This window comes from Bemisia tabaci, chromosome 1, assembly GCF_918797505.1.
Source record: "Bemisia tabaci chromosome 1, PGI_BMITA_v3".
In the NCBI taxonomy this organism is placed as follows: Eukaryota; Metazoa; Arthropoda; class Insecta; order Hemiptera; family Aleyrodidae; genus Bemisia; species Bemisia tabaci.
The window spans coordinates 23,704,948-23,728,833 of record NC_092793.1 but is presented as its reverse complement, the minus strand read 5'-3'; the positions used below and the strand labels follow the sequence as shown (position 1 = coordinate 23,728,833).

At 38.8% G+C, this 23,886-nt stretch overlaps 2 protein-coding genes across 3 annotated transcripts in view; one reads left to right on the top strand and one right to left on the bottom strand.

Moving 5' to 3' along the window:
* jdp (DnaJ domain-containing protein) overlaps positions 1 to 12,939 on the top strand; it is a 32,097-nt gene extending 19,158 nt beyond the window's left edge. The window contains exons 2-4 of the mRNA XM_019057396.2: positions 595 to 696; positions 3,908 to 4,024; positions 9,624 to 12,939. Coding sequence (XP_018912941.1) covers positions 595 to 696; positions 3,908 to 4,024; positions 9,624 to 9,830 — 426 coding nt within the window. The 3' untranslated portion in view covers positions 9,831 to 12,939. The remainder of the gene's footprint in view (positions 1 to 594; positions 697 to 3,907; positions 4,025 to 9,623) is intronic.
* A 225-nt stretch (positions 12,940 to 13,164) lies between these two features.
* Positions 13,165 to 23,692, bottom strand: dgo (ankyrin repeat domain containing protein 6 diego). 2 transcript variants are annotated; one of them, XM_019057392.2, is made up of 11 exons: positions 23,022 to 23,692; positions 22,294 to 22,402; positions 21,374 to 21,475; positions 20,607 to 20,804; positions 20,033 to 20,131; positions 19,249 to 19,347; positions 18,363 to 18,536; positions 17,855 to 18,028; positions 15,939 to 16,302; positions 15,325 to 15,663; positions 13,165 to 14,632 (listed from the first exon to the last, which is right to left on the bottom strand). In XM_019057392.2, exons 2-11 carry the CDS (start codon positions 22,387 to 22,389, stop codon positions 14,571 to 14,573), a joined length of 1,707 nt encoding a protein of 568 aa, XP_018912937.2. In that variant the 5' UTR covers positions 22,390 to 22,402; positions 23,022 to 23,692; the 3' UTR covers positions 13,165 to 14,570. The 2 variants fall into 2 exon arrangements, with proteins under 2 accessions (XP_018912937.2, XP_018912936.2); XM_019057391.2 differs by having other exon boundaries at positions 15,325 to 15,681; positions 23,022 to 23,690.
* Positions 23,693 to 23,886: the final 194 nt, after the last annotated feature.

Here is a 23,886-nt window from a genome sequence, read left to right as displayed (position 1 = left end):
CTTTAAATGCGATTAAGATTTACGACGAAAAATCTGAAACCGTTCGCGATTCGTAGTACGGTCTTAAGATTTCATCACCAATACGTTGTCAACTGAAAGAAATCAATGTCAACTTACGTAAGAAAACGGCATGTTTTAGCAACAACTACTTGCGGTATGGTATCAGGTGTTACAAAAATTGCTTCCTCTTCATTTGAAGGCGCTAGTTTCACGAGGGTCAACGTGTGACTTGCGACTTGCAAGTTGCGTTCAACAGAATCGATTGTTTTCATGATCTCAACGCAATATTCCTTGGATGACTTCTTGCCAGAACAATGTGTAAAATATCAATAAACTTTTTTGGGTGCTTTCTTTTCCAGATTTTTAACCATAAGATTCGATGGTATTAGGTATGATTAATGTGTATATTAAAATTGTTTCTTTTAAACATTTCTCAGTATTATCTTTTTCATGTCCAGTTAGCCAGTTTTCAGTAAATACTACTGAATAAATTTACAGCGTCAAATATTTTATCATAGAAACTAAGTTTGCTATGTACACTCGGATTGATTCTTTTCATAATTCTCATGAGTTCTTTACGTTTTTTAATTTCAGGCCGAACAAATAAATGCTGAATTCAAAGTTCTCGCACTCCAGTATCACCCAGACAAAAACGAAGGTGACAAAGAAGCAGAGGCCAAATTCCAACTTTTGAAGGTAAGCTGTGACTTTAGAAAGTCCATGCTCTGAATGATACGTTAAGATTTTGCTGCTAAAATTTGGTTTCGTAGTTAGTTTTAGTATACCACAATTTTAATGCCCACCACTTCAACTACACAGACCAAGAGCTGGGGTTTTGAAAGGAAAATTGCTAAAAATTCCAAATAAACTGAAAGAGTTTTGAGAATTCGAGTTAAAATGATTTTTAACTGGATATAACCAATGGGGTGATTTGTCTCCTGAATTTAGGTCCTTCGTTGTCCCAAAAAGTAGGTATATTGACGATGAAACGACAAAAATGCGTATCTCGAATAGGGCGTTTCTGAATTTCCGCCCTTTCTGCGAAATTTTCACGGAATTTCCTTATAATAGAGAAAAATAATCACAGAATTTTTCAAGGAATGGCGTACGGCCAATTTAACAATTCTGCTTCATATGCATTGGATTCGTGAGCAATTTAATGTTCGGTCATCCCAAGTATTTGCATTGAATGACCACAAAAGATGATTTTTCTTTTTTTAAAAATATACCCTCAACTTTCGATAATTTTGCGTAATCTTCGCACAAGTGAAATAGATCTCCAGGGAAAGTTTTCCGCGAAAAGCTCATTTTCCAAGTTTATGCACTCGGAAGATATGAATATCGACTGAGCCATTAATTTTCCGCATTGAGGTGGGTGTAGAATACTTTGATGAATCTTTGAATTTGAATTCCCACTTTGAATTCCGTGTACTTGCCCAGTCCGGGGAGTGTGGGGGAGGGAGACAGGGAAGCAGGTCGAAAAAGTTTCAGGAAAATTAACAATGGTCTTACTCGAGTGCCGATCGATGTCAGGTAAGGTAATAAGTGGGAAAAAGCAGATTACCCCGCGCTCCGCTGCCGCCCTCGCTTCTTTGGCTTTCGAAGAAACTTAACTTTAAAGTGAAGAGCGCCCTCGGGGAGAGAAACCCCCCTCCCCCACCCCCCGCAAAACAGTGGGGAACAGCACCTCCTCAGGTGAGCTACGATCAATGCAAGTCGTGGAGCACCTGCACTGCCAAGTCTCTCGAACTAAAATGCACCCGTTAACGAACTGGATCACATTTTGGAATAAAATAGGTATATACTGCCGTGCTGAGGAAAAACGCCGTATGAACCTTCAGGAGTTGCCAAATTTCCTCTGGCAAATCACTCATTTTCGAGAAAATTTTTGAATATTTTTCTGCCAATTTCTCAGATAATTTTGTTTGTAATTTGATCTAAAGTGTCTCAAAATTTTAAGGGAAAATATTCACAATTTTTTTCAACTTTAAACACTTTTTAGTAGGAAATTTGGCAACTCTCGAATGTTAATGCGGTGTTTTTCCTTAGCACGGCAGTGTAGGAGACAAATTGTTTGGGATTGTCCAGAAAAGCATCCTCCTGCATGAGAGACGATTTGTATGTTGTTTCTAAAATAGGCGGATTGGTTCTTTCATTCCAAAAAGTATACGAGTTTTCTTTGTTTCCCACACTTCGACATGAGAATCCCGCAACATAAAAACTGCTTGTTTAACCCGGCTTGAGAAAGCGAGCACTGAAGTGATAAAGTCCACCACGATACGGCGCTTTCAGATTCAAATTTCCTCCTAGAGGAAAGAGGAAAATGTAGGCTCGGCTCTGCATCACAGAGTTGACACCCCACTTCCACCCGCACGACACGTTCTCTCCCTCCTTTGAGAGCGTGCTCACCTCCGCGAATAGCACTAGGTGAGCTTGAATTTCAGGATTCAAAGAGCTCTTTTGCAAGGGAAAACAGGAGAGGCTACTCCCTACACCTTGAATCAACCTCAATCACTTTAATCGCTCGAGTTCACGAGCACTGACAGATGGAGGTTACCGCTATGCCACTCGGAAAATAAACATTTTCGACAAGACTTAGAATGATAAAAGCTTGTTGCACACTTCCAGTATTTGTTATTCTCTTTTCTGTTGGTTGAGTGGTGTTGCAACGAACGGAACGGACGTGACCTCGATGGGATTCATCCCTACAGATGATAAGGAGGGATTTTTACATCAATCGCGTCGTGGCCTGTCAATCATGTTATACATTTTTCTGTGTTTTCACCGTTTCGAGGAGGAAACAAGAGGCACTAGTGGCCGAATAGTCTGAGGGGGGGGGGGGGGTAGAGAACGATTACCCGCTGTATGCACTTTGACCAAAAGGGGCTCCTTTCGGCAAACTTTGGGGGCCGCACGCGGCAATTTCTAAGACAAGTCGAGGTCCTCTGGGGCCTCTCTTGGACCTTCCACACTTTTTATGAGAAGGTGTCTCCGTTAATCCTGGCACCCAACCCTCGAATTCGGGGCCAGCCTATCCTAGGTGGCACGAGACTACGGGGGAATCGACTTTCCTCTCTACATATTGTCTGTGAAAATCCGAAAATGCGTACCTGGGTTTGCGAAGTTGGAAATTTCTCGTCATTAATTTACTTTCTTAACGGATGGCAACCATTTTCTTTGTATGAACTTTTTTGAAGTTACTCTTTGTCTATAATAGAACATTTTCTGACGATAAGTATTTTGCACACAAATTTCAAGTAGTATTGGCTTTAAACAATACAGCAGCAAGGATCAGAAGTTTTGAAACGCTGCAATCGAAGTACGTGCTTTCTTTGTCCCACCCTTTGAATGCCAGTGTGAGAATATCCGTACTGAGATGCGTGACTATTAGGTACAGGGCCCACGCCCCACTGACCTGGAACTGTCTTGTACACGAAAAAATAATTTTTTAGAAACTGCGAAGAAGTTTGAACTCTCGATCCCTTCAATTTAACAGCATATTTGTCCCGTCTCTCCTCTTCCCATCTGAAATTTTTTTGGCTGCGCAGAAAATAAAAGCAAACAAAGACAAACGAATATTTACTTTTGAAGAGAGATTCGACTCAACTATACTGCGAAATGTGAGAAACATCACTTTTGCAAAATACTTGGAATGTTCAGAATTTTGGTCTGGTGAAACTTGGTGTGAAAGCGCCTTCATTTCCAAAGAATGCAACGTTGACAACTTCGCACGTACCGTAGACGCGAGTGAAGCAATTTAAAAGAGTTCGGACAACTGAGTTGACTCCTCGTGTCACGACTAACTGAGCTTTTCCTCTACGCCTAACATTACCTATCTTATTTTCACAAATCACCTATTTTTTCTTGAAATTTCTTTGTTGACTGATCGAATTTTCTCTTTTCACAGGAAGCTAAAGAGACACTCTGTGATCCAGAAAAACGAGCCAACTACGACAAATGGCGGAACAGCGGAATAGCAATAAGTTATAAAAATTGGCTTGGAATGAAAGAACACGTGCACCAGGTAAAATTACCCCAAGTTTTTAAGATTCATTTTCATTCCGAGGTCTTGCAATTTCAGGAGCATCAAAAGTACAAACTTAGATTCTGTAAAAAAAAAATAGTTTGTGAAAATACAGGGCCCAGAGGATATCACCTTACGTATAACTGTCATGCGTGAGGTGAAACTGAAAGTCGCAAAAAAAAAAAAAAAGAAAAGAATAGCCACCGATTAGGGAGAAACTATGTGGCGAAAATTTTAATAATTATAATCATTTTAGTAACGGAGTAATTTTCTGTTTTTTTCTTACCGCGGCAATAGACCCAAATTGTTTCAATCGACATTACTTGAGCTGACAGTAAAAACGGACTTAATCGTTTATTCATTCGTAAACGATACGTAAATGCTGTTGAATCCATAGACTTAAACTCAACCCTCAACCGACTCTAAAGCATACCATTAAAAATGGGAATAAATTACCCTGGTAAAAATTGGCAGTAGAATCTGTGTTCCAAAATACCATAGACCTGAAACCGGCTGAAAGATTTCCTATAGCTTCTGTAGCCGGCTGTACAATTTCTTTTAGCCTTTTATAGCCGATGGCGACTAAGCAACAGCCAGACGATAAAGTTTATGCTGAACGTTACTAAATACGGATACTAGGACTTACTTAGTTTTTGGACCTCAGGCTCTCTTTTAGTGCCGTAGTATCTTGATTTATTTTGCGAGGAATGTCACGTACTTTTGAAGGATGCCTGTCATTCTTAATATGTTGGAGCGCCGTCAATTTCTTATGATACTGTGCAATACCTCTGGTGTGAAATAGTTGCTTCAGACGCCGCGCCTCGGCGCGGCGGGCGGGCAGAGAGCGCGGAACGCGCATTAGCGCCTACAAACCTAACAGGAATACTTCACGCATTGCGCAATGCGTGAAGTATCCCTGTTAGGTTTGTAGGCGCAAGTGCGTCACCGCTCCGCTTTGTGTTAGGCTCTAATATTTCATCTTGCGGAGTCAGCGTTTTTCAACTCATGATTTTAAAATGTTTGCACACTCTGTATGGATAATTCTCATTTTAATTGATGAAAAAAATATGTTTTAAAGGAAAATATAATGTGTGTTTTGTAAATATTAAGGTAATTCCGTATCAAACTTAATGATTCCCAAAGCACACGAATTTCTACACAATTTCTTATAGCCTTTTATAGCCAATGGCGATAAAGTGTAAAGCCCGGCGATAGGAACTATGGCCCGACTGTATACTTTCTTATTCGCATAGCCCGGCTATATGATTTGCTCCGCTTTCTACAGCCAGCTATATGATTTTCAATAGCCTTCTTTGGTCGGCTATAAGAACTCCTATGGTATTTTGAAACGCAGCTCCTATCGCCAATTTTTACGGGGGTAATGCGATTTTAACCATATTTATGGTGTCTTCAACGCGAATTCGCCAAATGAGACCAACTGACTATTGTATGGGGGATGATACCATTATTCGACCACGTGGGAACTTGTGTTGCCCACACTAAAAATTGACGGGAAACTGACATGACATTTGAGTAACCTCTTCCCGTTTGAAAAAGCTCTTATTAGTGTATGTCCCGAGGGGGGGAGTCATTTCACGAAGATACCGCTATTCGACAATGTGGGCGCTCATGTTGCCTGCTCTAAAATTGAAGGCGAAGTGTCGCGGCGTTAATTGCGTTAATGAATTATTTCCCGTTTACCCCGGTAAAAAGCTATTTCTTGCATGTGTTCCGAGTAAGCGCGCAATTTTACGATAACGTAGTATCGCCATTCCATCATTTCTTTCTCATTTCTTCTTTCTTTCTTCTTCTCCCCCTTTCTCATATCTTCCCCTTTCTCATTTTTCGCTAGTTTTAAAGCTTAAATCATCCAAACGCAATTCTGTAATTTGCGCGCGCAGCTGACCCATTCTGTCGTGCTGAGGAGGAACGCCGTATGAACCTTCAGACTTTGCCAAGTTCCTTCCGATAAAAATCGAATTTACTGAGAAAATTGCTTATTATTTCCCAATTTTGCAATTGTTGAAAATTGCAATTATTTTCCAAAATTTCAGACAATTTTGTACGCAATTTAATCTAAAATATCTGAAAACTTCGAGGAAAAACATGCATGGATGTTGTCAAAAATACACGTTTTATCAAGGAAAATTTGGCAATTCTCTAATGTTCATACGGCGTTCTTCCTTAGCACGGCAGCATTATTCTGTATTGAATTGAAAGGACCAAAATATATATACTTCGGTACAATGGAGAGACCACCAGTCCGCACTGGGAACATTTTTCGCGGGTGGACTTGACAAATGACCCGAGGATCCAGCTCTGCAGAGCCGAGCCAAACTAGGTGCATTTCCCGCGCAAAATCACCGCCCCCGCGGCGGGGCCGGCTTTTCACCTGATTCAATCTCGCTCGACTTCATTTCGATTTCACGCGGCGATTGCGTTTGCAACTTCCGCTCAATCTTCATTTCTCCGCTTCCCCTCCCGCCTCGCGCGCGCCGGCTCCGGAGAATTCATCTGTCTCTCCGGCCTTAAAAGCAGCGAATCCGCGCACCGGGAAGAGAGAGATTAATGTTCCTTGTTGCTCGTGCCTGTTGCAAGCTTTTCTTCCCGCCTCGCGATCGATTCTCCCGTGGTCGCGGTCGCAACTGACCACCGTCAACCCCGATCGAAATTCGTTCTTGCCCTGGGCAAGGCTAGGCCAGTGTTATGCCGTGCTGAAGAAAAACGCCGTATGAGCCTTCAGGCGTTGCCAAATTTCCTTTGACAAATCACTAATTTTCGTGAAAATGTGTGCATATTTTTCTTTCAATTTCTCAGATAATTTTGTTCGTAATTTGATCTAAGAAGTCTGAAAATTTCAAGGATAAATATTGATAATTTTCCTCAAAAATAGACATTTTATCGGAGGAAACTTGACAACTCTCGAATGCTCATACGGCGTTCTTCCTTACTACTGTAGTGTTCGAAACTCACAGGCGCCAACACGCCAAATGCGCCTAAGAAATCGGTCATGGCGCCTAAAAAATGAAGGCTCTGCGCCAACGTGACCCCTAAAAATTTACCCCCTTCCCCCTAAAAAAAAACCCTAATTTTTCTGTATGGTGATTTTTCGAAATTTCCCCCAAGTTGCGACTACTAGTTTTGCGACTTAAACAGCTTGCCTCTAACTTTTCACTAAATGCGCTGTGATTTATGGGTAAAGTGAATTTGGCCCCTAAAAATCAAACATGATGGCTCCTGAAACTCGAAGGTGAGTTTCGAACACTGGGCTCGGCGTTCTGTGATAGAACGTCTTCGTCATGGCCTCAAGCTGTTTTTTGAAAATGATAGACAAAACAATAGACAAAGAAGACATAAGGAGTGTTGAAGTGTTTGATTCTTACAGACTGAGGGAGAAAATGATGGACTGACTAAAGGGTCTCTCGTGGGTTGCCGTTTTAGTCTATTACCTTCCTCATTTGTCCATATTGCAACCACCCGCGCGTTTCCAGCGATAGGAGCCCTCCATATCCTTTCTGTCTTCTTTGTCTATCAATTACAACAATCAGCCCGCAGAAAACGTGGGTACTCAAAGCGTCTTCATTGTTTGGAATATGCAACAAGCCAACAGTTAATATCGCCAACAGTTGCATCCGGGTATTTTCTTGCAATTGGACTACATTTTGCAATTTGAATCTATAAATTCTAGCCCGGTTTGAAAACAACGTATGTGCCATTAGTTTCCCTATGCACATAAGTGTTTTTCCAGAAGAGCAAAAATTGATAGTTCCAAATTGCAAGATGCAGCCAATTATAGTGCTGCGTCGCCTCCGTTCGATAGCCAGGGCCGGATTTACCTACTTGCCACCCATGGGCCGCCTGTATTTTTCCGCCCCCCTCTCATTCGTTTTGAATCATCAATAGATCGTATTCGACAGTGGTTCGATGTATCGTTTGGTTCCAAACAATAGAACATAGCCTCAAACAAATATTATAGGATTTAATTCAGAAAAGCTGAAAATGATAAAATTCCTAACAACTTCACTTTTCCATTTGGTACTCGAGAGAATAACAATTCGAACGCGTAAGACCCGTTACCTCAGATTTCTAAATTGACTTTTGAGGCTGTGGTTACATATTGAACCGATCAATATCAATATAATCTCACCTGTGTACTCTGTCGAATACGATCTATAAAAACCATCGAGTGAACACGCGCCGGTGGGGGAGGGGTGTATGAGACGCGTTTACTCGTGTTGGCCACATTTTTTGTGAAAGCCCTGTCAACACTAACAAAAGTTCAGTTCCGTAAATCCATCCCTGTTTGGAAAAGGCCTTCCATTTATAAAAAACGAACGAAAAAAATATGAAAGAACGAACATAAACGTGGTTAATAATTTTAACTTCCGCCGCTGCCCGACCGCACTGTGTTGGCGCAATGCGTGAAGTATTCATGCAGTCTGTAGGCGCTATGCGTTTCAGGCCGACTGCTGCTGACCGCAGTGTGTTTGATGCAATGCGTGAAGTATTCATGCGGTCTTGTGGGCGCTATGCGTTTCATGCCGACCGCCGCACCGCTCCGTTCCAAGTCAAATTGCGTGTTTGGTCTCTCTCTTAACTCGACTAATTAAAGGTGTTGTCTCTTGTATCACCGAAAGACGACAAAATTAGAAATTACTATTCTTTCACTCTCAAGAAATGAGAGATTTTGTCGCCTTTTCTCGTTTGTAATTTATTTTCTGAATCCGATTTTTCTCTCTCTTTTTTTTATACCTACGTTCAAAAAGATTGCAAAATTTGCCGCCCCATACATTTTGCCGCCATGGACCGCGGCCCCTGTGGCCACCCCCTTAATCCGGCCCTGTCGATAGCCGTTATGAAAGCCGAACGGCTGGGGCAGCAAAGGTGCCTTCCTTCTGTTGAATATGCAACACGGACATACGTTGAGCATCAATAGTTGCATCCATGTGTTATCTTACAGTCAGCGCTGTGCCTGTTCGCCAGAGGTTTATTCGAGCAAAAAGTTTGGGTGGCCAAAACTCCTTCATTTTTTGGGAATGCAACAGGGACATCCGTTGAGCAGCAAAAGTTGCATCAAGGCGTTAACTTAAAATCAGCGTCTCGTCGCGCCCTGTCGCCAGTTAGGTACTTATGAAGACCAAACGGCTCGGGGAGCTAAAGCGCCTTCACTTTTTTTTTTTTTTTTTTTTTATTATTTGTTTATTTTTTTTTTTTTATTAGCATTAGCTTTTTTTGGTCAGTCTATCAGTAGTCAGTCAAAACTAGATGCGTCTGGCACAGGGGATTTACAGACCAGACGAATGGTAGACACAATTGGACGGAGTTAAACAGAAAGGAACCAAGCCACATCGGGATCGAACCGAGAAAAAGAGGCTTAAAGTTTAACTCCTGCATAAGACTCAATGTAAAAGATAAACTTCAAGTTCAATTTCTGTAAAATTTGCTCCAACAAAAACTTTGAATTTTTGGCAATAGATAGTAGAGCAGTGGTTGAGTTCAAAACCACTCATAATTCAATTTTTTCCAAAATGTGAGTTGGTTCCTTTCTGCTTAACTCAGTGCAATTACCAACTTACCTGTCTGTTTTTGCATGTTTCAGTCGATGCACTGGTCAACGCCCAAAACAAAAGACAGGATGCTGCCAGAGACCTCTGGAGGCGGGAGCAAGACGCAGAACCAGGCGGCAGCCGCGAGGCGGGCTAGTGAAGGTGGTGTAAATCTCCACTGGGGAAACAAAGGCAACATGAAATGGAACTCGGAGGCACCTAGCGAAGTGGTCAGCAAATTTAGGAACTATGAAATTTAAGCGAGCCACGCATCGCTCTTATTGTCATTCCTCGACCCATACATTCCTGCGTCACCATCGGCTGTTCACATTCTAGTCTTGGTTGAGTACCTACAGTCTTGTCTCTTCAACTTCCTTTTCACAGATTCCGCTCTTACGGTACCGAAAGAAATTTTTCTTCTCAAGTTTAACAATTTTACTCTTAGGAGCAATAGCAAAAAGCTGATCAACTGGCTTGACTTTTGAAAATCAAATTAATCATTTATTCAGTTACATGTTTTTTTATGTTTAAAAAAAAGCCCTGAATATGGGTGTCATATTTCTAAATAAAACAGAAGAGTACCTAACGACACAAAATAGTTGGGGCCAATTGTGAGCCCAGAAAATAAGAAAATTATTTACTTAAAATGTTAATTGATGGTTTATCATTTTATTAGAAAATGTTAGAGATGTCGACCGACCATCATTTACCTAATTTTGTTACTTAAAAATGAGAGGAGGCCTAAGCGTGTGGGCTTCATAATTTCAAGGTAAATACCTATTTAACCAGCGCTCATATTGGCCGGACATTAGATTGATTCCGTGATTTTAGAAGAGCCTTGTCAATTTATAGAAATCTTGGGTAGACTCTACTGATGAATAATTTGCAAATTGAGGCTGATATTGCCCATTTCTTCCTACAAAACTAACAGTTACTGGATGAGAAATTATTTTATGCCTCCTTTCAATTACAAAGCAGGGTGCTTGTCATACATGTCCGTTGTATTAAACACTGCTATTGTCTCTACAGCTAAAAGAAGAAAATTGTTAAACGTGAATCTTTTTACTCAAAAATAAGTATTGATGTGGAAGTGCCAAAGAAAACTGAAAAATTATCTCTCACAACAGACATGCAAATGCACAAGTAGGTGATATCCTCATTCTAGATCCAATTAATTTTATTTTTGGACTGTAAAATGAGAAATGGTGGTCAAAATGACTGTACCAAGTTTATAAGACTTTAAGGCACAATACATAGGAATATGTTTTTTTCCCCCATTACTTTTTATCTAGGCTATTTGAGGTGCGCTAACCGGAGTCACAGGAGGAATTTGATGATCAGTAAGATTATTTTGAGTATAGATTTCTAAGCTGATGCCTGTACTGCATTTTGAGGGAATGAGACAAGTCTAAAATTACCCTGGATCGACTGGTTCTCAAGGATTTTTCCTGGTGTTCCCGCCTGCCAGTCCGCCCCTGCTTATGCTGAAATAGTGTGAAAAGATCAAACCACTGCTACAAGCTGATTTGAAGTGAGCTGAGAGTACATCGTATCGATGATCATGAGAATTTAATGATCCCTTGAAAGTAAGGGGAGTCTTCGAGAAGGCTCCTTTCATAAAACTCCCCCCCTATCATTGAAGCATGTCTAACTGTTATGTCCACACCCTCTCTTTATCATCTCGGTCTGGTTCTTGTCCTAAAGACATGGAAGGAGTAGGGATAGTAAACATGTCAATTTTATGTCATCCTTCAATTAGTTAAAGTCCTGAAAAAAAGGATTGAAGCGGCTGAAAGGTGTCCCTAACCAAGTCCCTAGAGATTTCCTCAATTTCACTACAAAAATCCCATGTGAAATTCACAGATTCTTCATTTTTGATAGTAAATCCATCAATTGTTAATTTCTAAATTTTAATACAGTCGTTTGTACAATTATTGGGAGACAAATCTTTTATCAGGTATTCAAGAACAAAATTTGATTTGGAAAGTGTTTAAAACGACTATGAAAGGACAGCCTGAACGTATGCTGCACATTATTTTGTCTCTCAAATTTCAATTCACCATGCTCCTTCATACTGTGCTTCTGGAGATATTTCCAACTTTTCCTTGATCAAACTTTGTACATCACTAATACCTGAAATATAACAGACTGATTTGAATTTCATAAATTTCTTAAAAGACTTTGAGTTTAGAAATTTTCAATAGCCAAAATGGCGACAAAACCCTGGACTGCAGTGCTGAGGAACAACTTGGATATCTGTCTTGAATTTCTCATCAAAAATGAGTGGAATAGGATGGACAAAATTATTACCTATGCCCAGGACATCGATCAAACAAACTCTTGAATTATTTTATACATTATTAGATAAATATGTATTCCTCTCTGTTCGTACAAATGTATTATTTTCACTTTACCATCGATGTTATATTCCTCCAGTGATTCTATCGTAGACCATGATTTTGTAGGTTTTACAGATGACATAATTTCGAATGGATTGCCAGGTATTGTTTATCTTCGTGACAATCTAGTGCTGTCCACCAGATAATGGCACTCTCTACCAAAATATGTACCTATCGAATATTTACTCAAAACCCTCACATTTCATCTTCTTGTACCATGAGCTGTTCATTCCAGCGTACCTAATTTTAAGTTTTTTAAGAACGTTCATTGTACAAACAGTGTTAGAGATAAACATGCCAGCTTTCTGAGAGCATAAGAAAATATATTAACTTCGCCTATCTTGCAATGTCAGTCAGCACATGAAAAAAGATGCAACAGGAAATGAAGTGTCACACACTATCAGCCAGCTGAGAACACTAGAGCAGTATCGCTGAATAAGATATTTAACAACCCTGTATCATTTGAGGAGCTTTTATGAGTACTTGTATACTTTTCCAGAGGTGCTCGAAACCTTTTTATCTAATGTCGTTAACTAGTTCATGCTAACACACTCAATGAGGCATTTTTATTTCTATGATGAAATAGACAACACACCGACAGAATGTGCATTTGTGAATCAGGGCTCAGAAATTGCTATCGCGTTTCACTTTCTTTAACTCAAATTGACCACATTGGGTGTTAGAAATGGGAAAGTCTGCTAATTGGATTGAAAATAATTAATAGATGGGGGAGGGGAGGGGGTAGATAGTAAGTGGGGTGTTACCCTACGATATTTTCCTCTCTTCACTATTATTAAAGTAAAGGCAAGGGAAAAGTGAATGGTTTAGAAAGAATCACTGCATTGTATGCTAATTTCATCACCCAAACTAAAGGAAGGAAGAGAAGGGGAAATTTATTTTTGATGTTAAATGTTGATGATGTACACAACTGTTTATTATTTCAATAAATGTTTTATCTACGTGTTCAAAAGATTGATGATTTTTTATTTTCTGATTATTTTCCTCACAGGAGCAATAATGTGCAATTTTTAAAAGCATAGGTCATCTCCCTTTCCATCTTTTTTTTTGCACTGAATGAGAACAGGCTGCGTAGCATTGCCCTTTGATCATAGATTTGGTACCTTGAAACGGATAATAAATGAGTGATTGATCAGCTTTTCTATTTGTTTCAGGTCAAACAATCAAAATCACAAAATGAAAATAAAAATGATTTTAATAAGAAAATGAAAAAAGAAAAACATTATAAGACACATTACAGATAAATGCACAGATGAATAAATAGATAAATAAGTTAAAATAAATATAAAATCGGGTAAATAAATAGATGGATGGATTGAATGATGAGAACATTTGCTGTGGTAAAGGATTAAAAAATATAATCCATTTAATGGTCGACTGAAAAAACGATAAATTGCAATAGTTTGCTACTGCAATGAGGAAAAAATATTTCCATATTATGGGTGCAGAGCTAGGATACTAGCGCACACGATCTGTGTAAAATACTGAATAAACATTTACAAAATGGCAGTGGATAAAAAAGAAATCACTAAACAGTGATCGAGTCCAATAGATTTTGAAGTCATTCCAGCAGCCTTGAATGTAGAGAATTCATAAAATAGACAAAATTAGGCAAATTGTCAAAACTTTTTGTTGCTCTTAAAGTATAACTGGTACACAAATCAACAGGAGTTTAAAAAAAAAAAAAAAAAAAAAAAAAAAAAAACATTGACAGAGAGACAGCAAAAAAGCATATATCGGTTGGGGTATTTCAGAATCTCTGCTCTTATTTTATTTCTTAAAAGAAGTCCAAACCAACATCATGGCTTCAAATGTTCATAGCACATTTTTTATACAGAGCAGAGAGCTCACAGAACTTTCCAATATATGACATCTGGTAGTTTTTGGGGTAGAAGATGAAGTATGATAAGAAGTCTGCAACGGAGCTAACCGAGATTCACAACTCTGCAGTTTCATCATCCATGTTAAATTTCTTTCTTTAAATACGACAATCATTAAAAAATTAGGAGCTTTCCAGAGAAAATGAATTTTTCATACATTCATAAGAGACACAAAAAGATTTGATTGCACAGGGAAATATGTGCATTCACTACACTAAGTAATGCACACTCGGTAAATATAGGACGGAAGCACAAAAGTAACATGACCTTCAAAGGGGAAAAAAAGTCAGACATTCTGTTTTCACTGATGTAGAAAAAATTGTTCTGCAGAGATTCGTTTCGAAAACTTTAAGATGACTCAATATAGAGAAGTATAAATTCGATGATACTTACAAATCAAAAGAATGATTAAAGAAGAGCTGGTAGCATGTGTCAACATAAATCAAGTACACAATTATTGGAAAGCAGATATGAACAAAAAAAAAAAACCTACATCAAATTTTTTGAGGCTGTTATGATGGTGAACTTTGAGATTCTTTACAGGAAAACCGGTTTAAAACAAATAATCGAGACCAAATTACTGAAATACTTAAAAAAAGAGGCTACACTCACATGAGTTGAGATGTATGTACCAGAGAGCTGGAGATAAAGGCACTTGCTAAGGGCACAAACTTGAGTAATAATTACATGTATACATATTGCACTATGAAGCAAAACATTTTGCCTGGATTTGGAGTGGACGAGGATGCTCGCATTCAAGAATTCCTGGAAAAATAAGAAGGACATATATGAAAAAATTAAAAGTCAAAACCAAGAATTAAGCACTGAACAAAATTAGAGTAAAAACAGATTAATAAACTTTTATTGTGCCATTAAGGGCTGCTTAAAAAGTATGTAATGCTTTTGAAAGGGAAGAAAGTTGAGGAGGAGAGTGTTACGCCATTTTGTTTTCATGTGTTGAAGGATAAGGACTTACATCATAAAACGTGAACAATACAAAAAGTAGCGCTATGTATTTTATGATTTGGAGCCGGAAGATCAACTGACAACCATTTAATCTGTCACACAGCTGATGGAAAAAACAAACGGCCATTGGATACGAGCTCCATTCAGTTTTCATTGATTTTCAGAAAGTGTATGACAGCGTCCCAATGTAAAATACCTCCTGTTAATGCACTTGGCCTGTTATACGCTACACCTCCTAATTCCTGCCTTTCGCGAAAATTAATGCGCCATGATGTGTATGCAAAAGTTAATTTGGCCCCTAATAAACTGTAGGTGGCTCCTAAGAAGTGGGCTTCCTTGCCAAGGTGACTTTTGAAATTTTAGGCAGAAGGAGAAAATGGGCATCAATGACTAAATTTTCAGTTTTGGTGAACTTACTTTTCGTTTCCTATGAACAGCCACAAATGTTGATTAGATTTTGCAATAAGATAAAATATGATTGAAGTCCATACCAGATAAGGACGGGGAGGGTCCTTGTGAGTTGCTGCACATCTTTGTGCTGTATCCTGAATCCAACTGCTCCGCTCCATGCTCGCTTGACTCACTGCTGGCGTTCGTCTTGCTGAAACCAGTTCCTTTACTGATGAGTAGATCTAGATCCCATTTATCCATCAGATAGCCTTTCCCTGTTTGGTTTGAGCAGTACGGTTGTGTGCACTTGAGCCGCTCATTCACATCCGAGAGCTCCGAGAGAATTGCTGCCACTGAAGTCTCTTCAGGTTCGCAGGTAGATATTCGCAGCTGTTGCGACGATGCGATCAGCTTGTCCAGGTCGTGCGAGAGATCATGCACTGCTGAAAGCATTTCCCCTGTTTAAAACAACAGTTAAATGAGTAAATAAAAAATAGAGTGAGGGAGAGCTCTAGGTAAAGTATCTATTAAAAGACAGAGTGAAAACTTCACTCCATGGAGGATTCTTTCAGGTTATAAAGCAAAGGATTGAGCAAGATGGCAATTTATTCCTTTCCATCAAACCACACTCATTATGAATGCTCTGGAAAGGTTCTCGTTTTTCATGTTTATGTGTCTTTCTCAGTGGGTGAATATATTCTTAACTTAAACTGACCTGCTTCAACACAATCGTCGCAGGTCTCCTCAGCTTCCAGGACCTCTAAGCTCCTGCGATTATCGGCCTTGGTAGCGCTCTTTTCGCTAGCGACCAGTTCAAGGCTGCGAGTTCGACCGCCCAGTTTTCTGCCTCCAATAGCACTTCCTGGAACGCGTCCTGACTGGCTGAGCCATTGGGTGCGCGCTCGCAGAGCTGAGATCTGACCGTGCGTTCGCCGTTCTAAATCAGCCACTCGCTGCGTCAAGCTGAGCCTTGTCCGGTTGATGCACTCGCTCATCTCTGCTTTAGAGCGGTTTAACTGCTTTTCAACTTGTTGGAAGAACGGCGCACAATAGCATGTGTAGCCTACGCCAATTGGACCCTGGAAAAAGTGACATAGGAGCTTATAGTATTTTGAAAATGTCAAAATTTCTACATTTTTTAAAAAATTATTCTTTGATTATACGTAATGGGTAAGGAAAATCAATTCTGCAACATGACCATCCACACAGCCAAAACTTGGAATTTTCTGACAGTCATTTTATAAAAATTCCCCTTGTTTTCAGAAGTTTTCCCCTAATCCCTCTGAATAACATGGTTTTTCTTGCCCAATGAAATTTTCCACTTTTTTCATAGTTCTTCTACCTTGCCAGATTAAATTCTATGTTTTGTTCGTTGCTGACAGCCCTGATTATATGAATTTCATCGATAAGAGGGGCTTCATTACCAAAGATAGAAAAATTCAGAATCTCTGAACCTCCCTGTTCACTGGTAACAAGGCTACAACATTTTAAATTTTACTTAGACTTAAAATGATTTTATGTACTTTTCCTTTAAAGTCCCAATCATAGTTTTTTTGCGCTACCACAATAATTCCCTAACAGTGAACACCTAGACTTCTCGAAAATTTATTTATGGTTTTTACCTTCACAATGAGGCTTGACTGGAGGAAAAAGGGGCAGGGGTCTTCCTTAAGATTCTAAAAAATTTGTTACCTCATATTGAAACACTGAAAATTCTTTCCTAGATCCATAGCTTTATTTATCGGAGAAGAGAGGGAGGAAGAAACAAAATACATCTGGTATCTAAAGATTTAGTTTCATAATAGGGTGTCATGGGTTTGCAAATAACAAAAATAATATGTGGCCGTTAGCACAATTTTGTGATTGATGAAGATCTCATTAATTTTAGGAATGGGCTCAGCTGAGGGAATATGTAACCTAGACATGGCAACAAGGTGAACTTGATACACCAATGGGGGGAATGAAACTGAGAAGTTTTGATCCAGTTCATAGAACACCCTTGGAAGGCAGAAGACTTTAAAGAGCAAATGCAGATGAGCACATGCTAGGTGTTTGTCTGAAACCTTTCTCTATTTGTAAGCAACACATAATGAGCAAAGTTCATTGACTTTTTAGTGAACAAAATGAGATGTATTGAAGTATTTGGTGGTGGGTTTTCTAGGATGTATGTATTGTGTGTTTAAGGTGCTGAGAGAGTTTCCATAATTACTTCATGTTCCAATATCCTGACTTTCCCTGACTCCTGTATGTTTTTTTCTGACCTTCGAACAAAACTTTCACCTAGATTATTACCTTTTACTCATTATGAATGTTATGGGATATTTCGGCCCAAATTTAGTGATCTTTCAGTGCACACTAGTAACCACTCTAAGTCTAATTGATTAACAAACAAAAGAAACCCCGAACATAAATCAACAAAGCTGATAGATTTTCTCTTCAATTTAAAATATGACATTGAACACTTTTCATCACTGAACATAAATCTGAAATCATACTAAAATTAGCTTCACCAACAAAGAAAGAACCTCCCTTCATTTTACCCTCATTTCATGTTAGCATAAGTGACGATCACAGCAAGTAACATCACCTTTTATTTCAAATAAAGGAGGAAAAAAGCTAAAAGAACTATACCTTCCGGATATTTCCAGCCAAATCTAGGTAGTACTGTTCGCCTTTTTGCAACGGTTCTGGCGGGAGAGAATCCAAGTTGGGTCGGGGAAATGCTTTCGGATCTGGATAATAATGACATCCATATGGAGACCAGGGCTTGGTGTTATCATCCCGTTTGAAATTCTCCACGGGAACCTGCGATCAAGAAATGGATGGATACAAATGAGTTAGAGTAATTTCAATTGCCTGATCAATCATGGAAGCCCAGACATAGAGAGAAAGGCAGGTTTTAAGTAATACGATTTACTATTTTTAACATTATTTTTGATACAGGAAAAAGATCTGCTCGATCTACTAAAATTTAGGATCCCTATAGGAAGGAACAGAGGGGTGAAAATTGCTACCAATCTGTAGTAAATGAGAGGTAATGAGGATTTTAAAAGGTAATGACTTTTTATTTATTTTTTCCCAGTTAAATTAAGGACATAAGAGGTCACTAAAATTTTAAGAAATATAGGAATAGGATTACCTTTTTTTTGTGTTTATGTTTTGTACTATGGTGAGGTTTAGCACTCGACTTATTTATATTTTCTGAGTGTTTCTTGGAGCGACTATGGGCTTTATTGTGCTGCTTTTTGTCTAGAATATTTATGATGGCATCCAAGTCTTTTCTTATGGCAATATCCCTTGCAGTTTCGCATTGCTGGAAAAGAATAAAATGGAGTAATTAAAATACCTGAATTATTAAAAATAAAAATCCCTGCATAAATTTACTTCAGTAGTAAATTTAGTTCAGTATCAACAATAGGAAATAATTTAGTATTATTTGTAAGTGCCCAAAGTGACTTATTTTTGCATATTGCTGACTAAGAAGCAGAACTACATGACTCCATTGCAGTGTTTCAAAATTTCCACTCTTATTTAATTTTTACAAGAAGAAACAAGCCAACTTTACAGCTTGACCTTTATAAAAAGAATATACTGCTGACAGAGAGGAAAACTCAAAAGAGTTTTCAAGAAATTACGCTGATTAGTTTTCCAATGAAACGACCAAGTGTGACAGGAAAATGTTGCTGACAAAGATACATCGTTTTATACTTTGGCCATCGATATTTAAATACTAATTAAAGGTGTAGCAGGGTCAAATTAAATCATTAGCCAATGGATTAATAAGCTACCTTGAGCTATTTTGAGAGAAGCAATATTCTTTTGGTAGAATTTTACATGAGATTGTGTTGAACTGTTTCACTTTGGCATTTGGAACTTTCCCCTTCATCCAATACAAAAAACTGACGTTGAACTCATGATTATTCTTAAAAATTCTTTTGATCAAAAATACAGAGGTAAGCACTAAAGCAAAGAATGCACACAAACATTGGTTAGATGTTATATTGATGGAGCAATTAGGCGCTTACCTTGTTACGAATAGTTGTGTTCGACTTTGCCTCAAGAAGAATCCGAGTGAGTTTGGACCGACCCATTGCAGCAGCGATGTGTAAAGCTGTATCACCATTCTATTACAAGAGAAAATAAAACGATCAAAGGCATTAGATGTGATGGGTGTTAATACAATAAAACCTTACAATATCCTGTAAATTTTCATAACTGAGCTTCTTGGTTTCAAGGCGATCTCCGAGAACCTGCTGAGCAGTCTCATGTGGTACAGAGAAGTGGCCGTCATTCTGCCCAAGGTCTATTATTAGAGAATTTCTTGGAAGAGAAACATGAGAGCCAGGTTCTTTCAATAAATCTACACTAAGATAAATTAGCAACTCGGCTAACAATTCATACAAATTTCATTGATGTGAGGATAATTCTCCAAAAACCATGAAGAGGATTTGAATTTGGTATCATCATTTCCTTCCAACTGCAATAAATTGGTGTTGCTGAAAATGGTTATTTGGCTTATTATAATTTCAGTTTTGTCTGATGGTGATTTTACTTTCAAAGAAGGGTATGATAGTTGCAGTAGATCAAAATGAACAGGCAAAGTGACTAATACTTAACGTACAACCTCTGGAAAAAGTGAGGAAAAATAAAGAGTGCTAATTATTATCTTTCAAAAGCTTCTTAGGTTTTCACAATAAATGAAAGCATTATGATTCCGTGACAATTCCAAATTTCATTCTGAGAAGATACATTTTGAATACATTTCAGGCTTTGCTTAAAAAACTAAGCAGGCTCTGAATGAAATTTTACCTTGTTCTGCTCCGAGACACGGCATTGGGCGCTAATTAGAATGCGAGTAACTCCTGCATGTCCATATCTTGCGCTTGTATGAAGAGGGGTATCTCCATACTGAAAGGAAAAGAAGTAAAAGAAATTAATCAAGGAAAAATTAAACAATAAGACAACTGAGATTCAAGGGCTCGTAAGTGTTCATCACCCCTGATATTTGAAGCAAATCTTCAGAATACTTCTGCTAAAATACAGTGCTCAGTGCACATTGAGTTCAAGAACTACTTACGATTACAGCTTCGGGACTTTATTAACTTTGAGAAAACTATTGCATTTAAATGTGATACCTGGTTCCATCTTTTTGAGCTGGAGAACAAAGAGATTCCCTGTAACTTTACAACACACCCTTTGAGATAAGTTTACAGATGATAGAAAAAAAATTACAAAAAGTTGCATTGAAAAATGGGTGGCACTGATCCATTTTCGGTAGATTGGGTACCTGCTATCTAAGACTTAGGCAATTCATAATCACTGGAGCAATTGTACTGATGAGTGAGCCTATTTTAAGATGAGCATGCATGTGACTGTTACTTACATTATTTTGGGGGTCTGGATCACATCCAGCCAAAAGAAGTTCCCGGCAACTTTGGTTGTGCCCATTCTGACAGCAGAGGTGCAATGCTGTGAATCCACCACAGTTCTTCAGGTTCAGGTTAGCTTTCGCTTTTGCCAGAATCGCAACACACCTGCTGTAGCCTTTCCAGCTGGCTTCATGCAGAGCTGTGTTTCCATGCTAGAAAGGAAAATAGAAAGTGAATTCACTATCAGATAACGATACTTCCTCTAGAGACAAGAAAATTGTGAAAGTAAAAATACATGTGCAACTAGTGCTTATTTTTCAGAGGATTTAGCTATCTCTCCTTGTTCTACACACTTTCACTTGGATAAGTGAGTACCTACATTTGACTTATGTTTTCCAAAAAAAAATGATAGTTTTAAAAAAATAAATATGAATAAAGTAGTGCTACTTCACAATATCAGGGTGTACTTTAATAAGTTCTTAAGAAAATAAAGCAATGAGCAGTCTTCGTATTTGAATTTAAGAAGGACTTTGACAATGCATGGCTATAAATTCCGCACATGCTGAGAAATGTTGTTTTCTTCTTATGCTGATAAGGCAAATAAAGTGGCAGGGTATTCATAATATGGTGAAAATATCTTTAAACAACACCAAAAGAATAATTTCTCATCTTTTCGAGTGAGTCCACAAGAAAATACTTGATTTCTGAACAAATCTTTCAACTTTTCCAGATAGCTGTTGAATTTCAATGGCAAATTTTCCCTGTAAAAGTATTGACTTACCTCTGTATCTTGACTGTCTACTGAGCAGTTATGTTTGATAAGCAATTTCAAAATTTCTTCATGACCTTCAGCTGCTGCAAGTTGAAGTGGGGTGACACCAGTCTGGAAAAACAAAGCAATTATTTATAGTTAGTAAAGAATAGAGGAACAGAATTGTGAGAATGAGATTTGCAATAGTTTCAGAGCACCAAAATCCAATGCAATCAAAACCTAAATTACAATGATCAAAACTGAGGAGAACCAGACTGGTTTGGGCAGTGATTTAAGACGATCAGGAGCAAGGCGGATAAAGAATGGTGGTCGCATTTCGTACCCTCTTGATGTCACACGGTATCGGGTGCATGGGCCGTCAGAATGGGGGGTTAAGCTCAACCGCTGTGCGCATGGTCTAGCCTTGGATTGCACTTGTGGTGTTCAAACGAATTCTTGCCGGTACACTATCAGTGTCGGCTTATACTGATACTGGTGGCAGTACTTACAGACAGTGGCAATGATATCGTTAACAGTCGGCCTTATCAGAGTTTTGAGAGCTCGCACTCAATGCATTGTTGCCTTGTGTGTCGGTTTGTCAGATTGCCTGGCGCGTAAAATAGATGCACACATGGCAACAGCTTATTTTGGTCAGCTCTGAAAACTCAGATCGCTATTGGTAAGAGCCCTCTTATCGTAACTTTTTCATGACGGAATTGTTTCGTTAGCTTACCGACAACCGATAGAACAGCCCTAGATTGCACAAAAGAACCTGACTCACACAAACATCACAAATCTTCAAGATGGCGGCCAAAATCAAAATGCGATCACCATTCTATGTCTGCCTTGGATCAGGCGGAAAGGACAGATCATTTTCGGTGAGAGCACTCAAGATTATAGATAGGTACCCAAATCTTTAACTTCTGACTGAAAAAATAGAAAAAACTTACTGGGCCTGGAGTTGGTTTGGTGCCTCGTTCCAACAGCTCAGTGACGAGCTGGATGTCTCCACGGCCGGCTGCAAGTCGTAGGTCTTCTTCCAGCATTACCTACCATCGTCTGAAACCATCAATTTCCAACAATCAAAACTGTGTCAAATGGAGGAATTTCTTTTGTACTAAAATACATATGAAGTAGTCTTTGAATTAAGTATGTCGGAAGAAAAAATTGATCAGCATTCACTACTCAGTTCATTTACTTACATTTTTCAAGAATATTTTTGCCAAGTTTCAAACAAAACCAAAATCATAGTATGGAAAACATGATTCCTCCTTTGCCTTGGGGAGAAATACACTCTTTTAGGCAGAGTGTTAAACCTCTGTATTGAATGCTGTTTATTTCTAAGACTTCCTACCTTCATTTCTTAGCATTTTGCAATTTCTTCAGTCAAGAACAATTGTAAAGGGTATGCACAGAGGCCTTAATCTTACTTACAGCTAAAAAGAGAAAATCTGCCAAGATTTTTTACTTGATCGATGCAATTTATCACACATCAGTTTGACCACTCCGGGCACCCGGATTGAATAACCTTAAGAATTTCAATGACTGAATTTAGTGGACAATTTCTGCAGCGGCTGATGAATTACCTGCGGAGCTACAATGAAACCGAGCGTTCATCACAGAGACAATTACACTTGTGAGTAAGGAAGAAAAAACAAACAGGAAATGCAAGATTTACCTGAGTTGCAAAACAGGAAAATAAAAGGAATCCAGCCAGAGAAAAAATACAGCTCCAGCCAGTCAGTTGAAAATTGGGGCTTTCTTGACAGAGAGGATTTAACTGTTCACATCGAGATGCGAGCGCAAATGATTAGTTCTGGGAAGGAGGAGAAGAATGAGCTCGACACACTCAACGTACTGACGATTAGTTATGGTCACTCAAAGCAAAATAAATAAAGGGGGGCCAATAAAATAACGGACTCGTCCACTAACGGGAACAACGTGAAAAAGTAATTAGGTGCGATCGAACAGCCACTAACGCAAACGTTGAAGATATGCTGAATAAAGACATAAAAAGACAATTTGTAAGCGAGTGAAATTTAAGTACTGGCGCTCCAGAAACTGGTTTCTGTAACTTTCGTTTTATGTGCGAGACGTGAAACTATTGTATTGCAGTGTTAGGATAAAAAACCGTCACTAAAACACACCGGAGGCAAGATCGTTCCACGGCGCATGGGAATTCCTGAGAATAACTACTTGCGTTGGGATTCTGAGCGTAAAATTTAATGGCACTTATCAAATGAATGAGCGTTACGCACCCGTGCTCAATTCGTAGGGACCTGTCAGTTCATTCAGAAATCGTCAATCGGTGATCGGTGAAACTTTTCGACTTTCGACTTGGTTTCGACAACTTTCAGCTTAATTACTACGTGAGTCAAGACCAGCACTAACTCTTCTTGAGGGGATTATAACTGGATCGATGTTGTCACGTAGTGTGGTAAAAATGTCCAGAGAGTTTACGATGGATCTATGTATTGCATGAATTTCATCGTATTATTTCGTAAAATGTCTCGACTTACTTAAAACATTCCTGTCGATAAAGA

What these genes read in the sequence shown, in the direction of transcription:
- dgo (XM_019057391.2), bottom strand. Translation starts at nt 22,389, where the DNA reads ATGCTGGAAGAAGACCTACGACTTGCAGCCGGCCGTGGAGACATCCAG. An exon ending in ATCCAGACCCCCAAAATAAT is followed by an intron (nt 20,132 to 20,606) that starts GTAAGTAACAGT and finishes TTTTCCTTTCAG; the next exon opens with TATGGAGATACCCCTCTTCA. An exon ending in ACACAACTATTCGTAACAAG is followed by an intron (nt 18,537 to 19,248) that starts GTAAGCGCCTAA and finishes ATTCTTTTCCAG; the next exon opens with CAATGCGAAACTGCAAGGGA.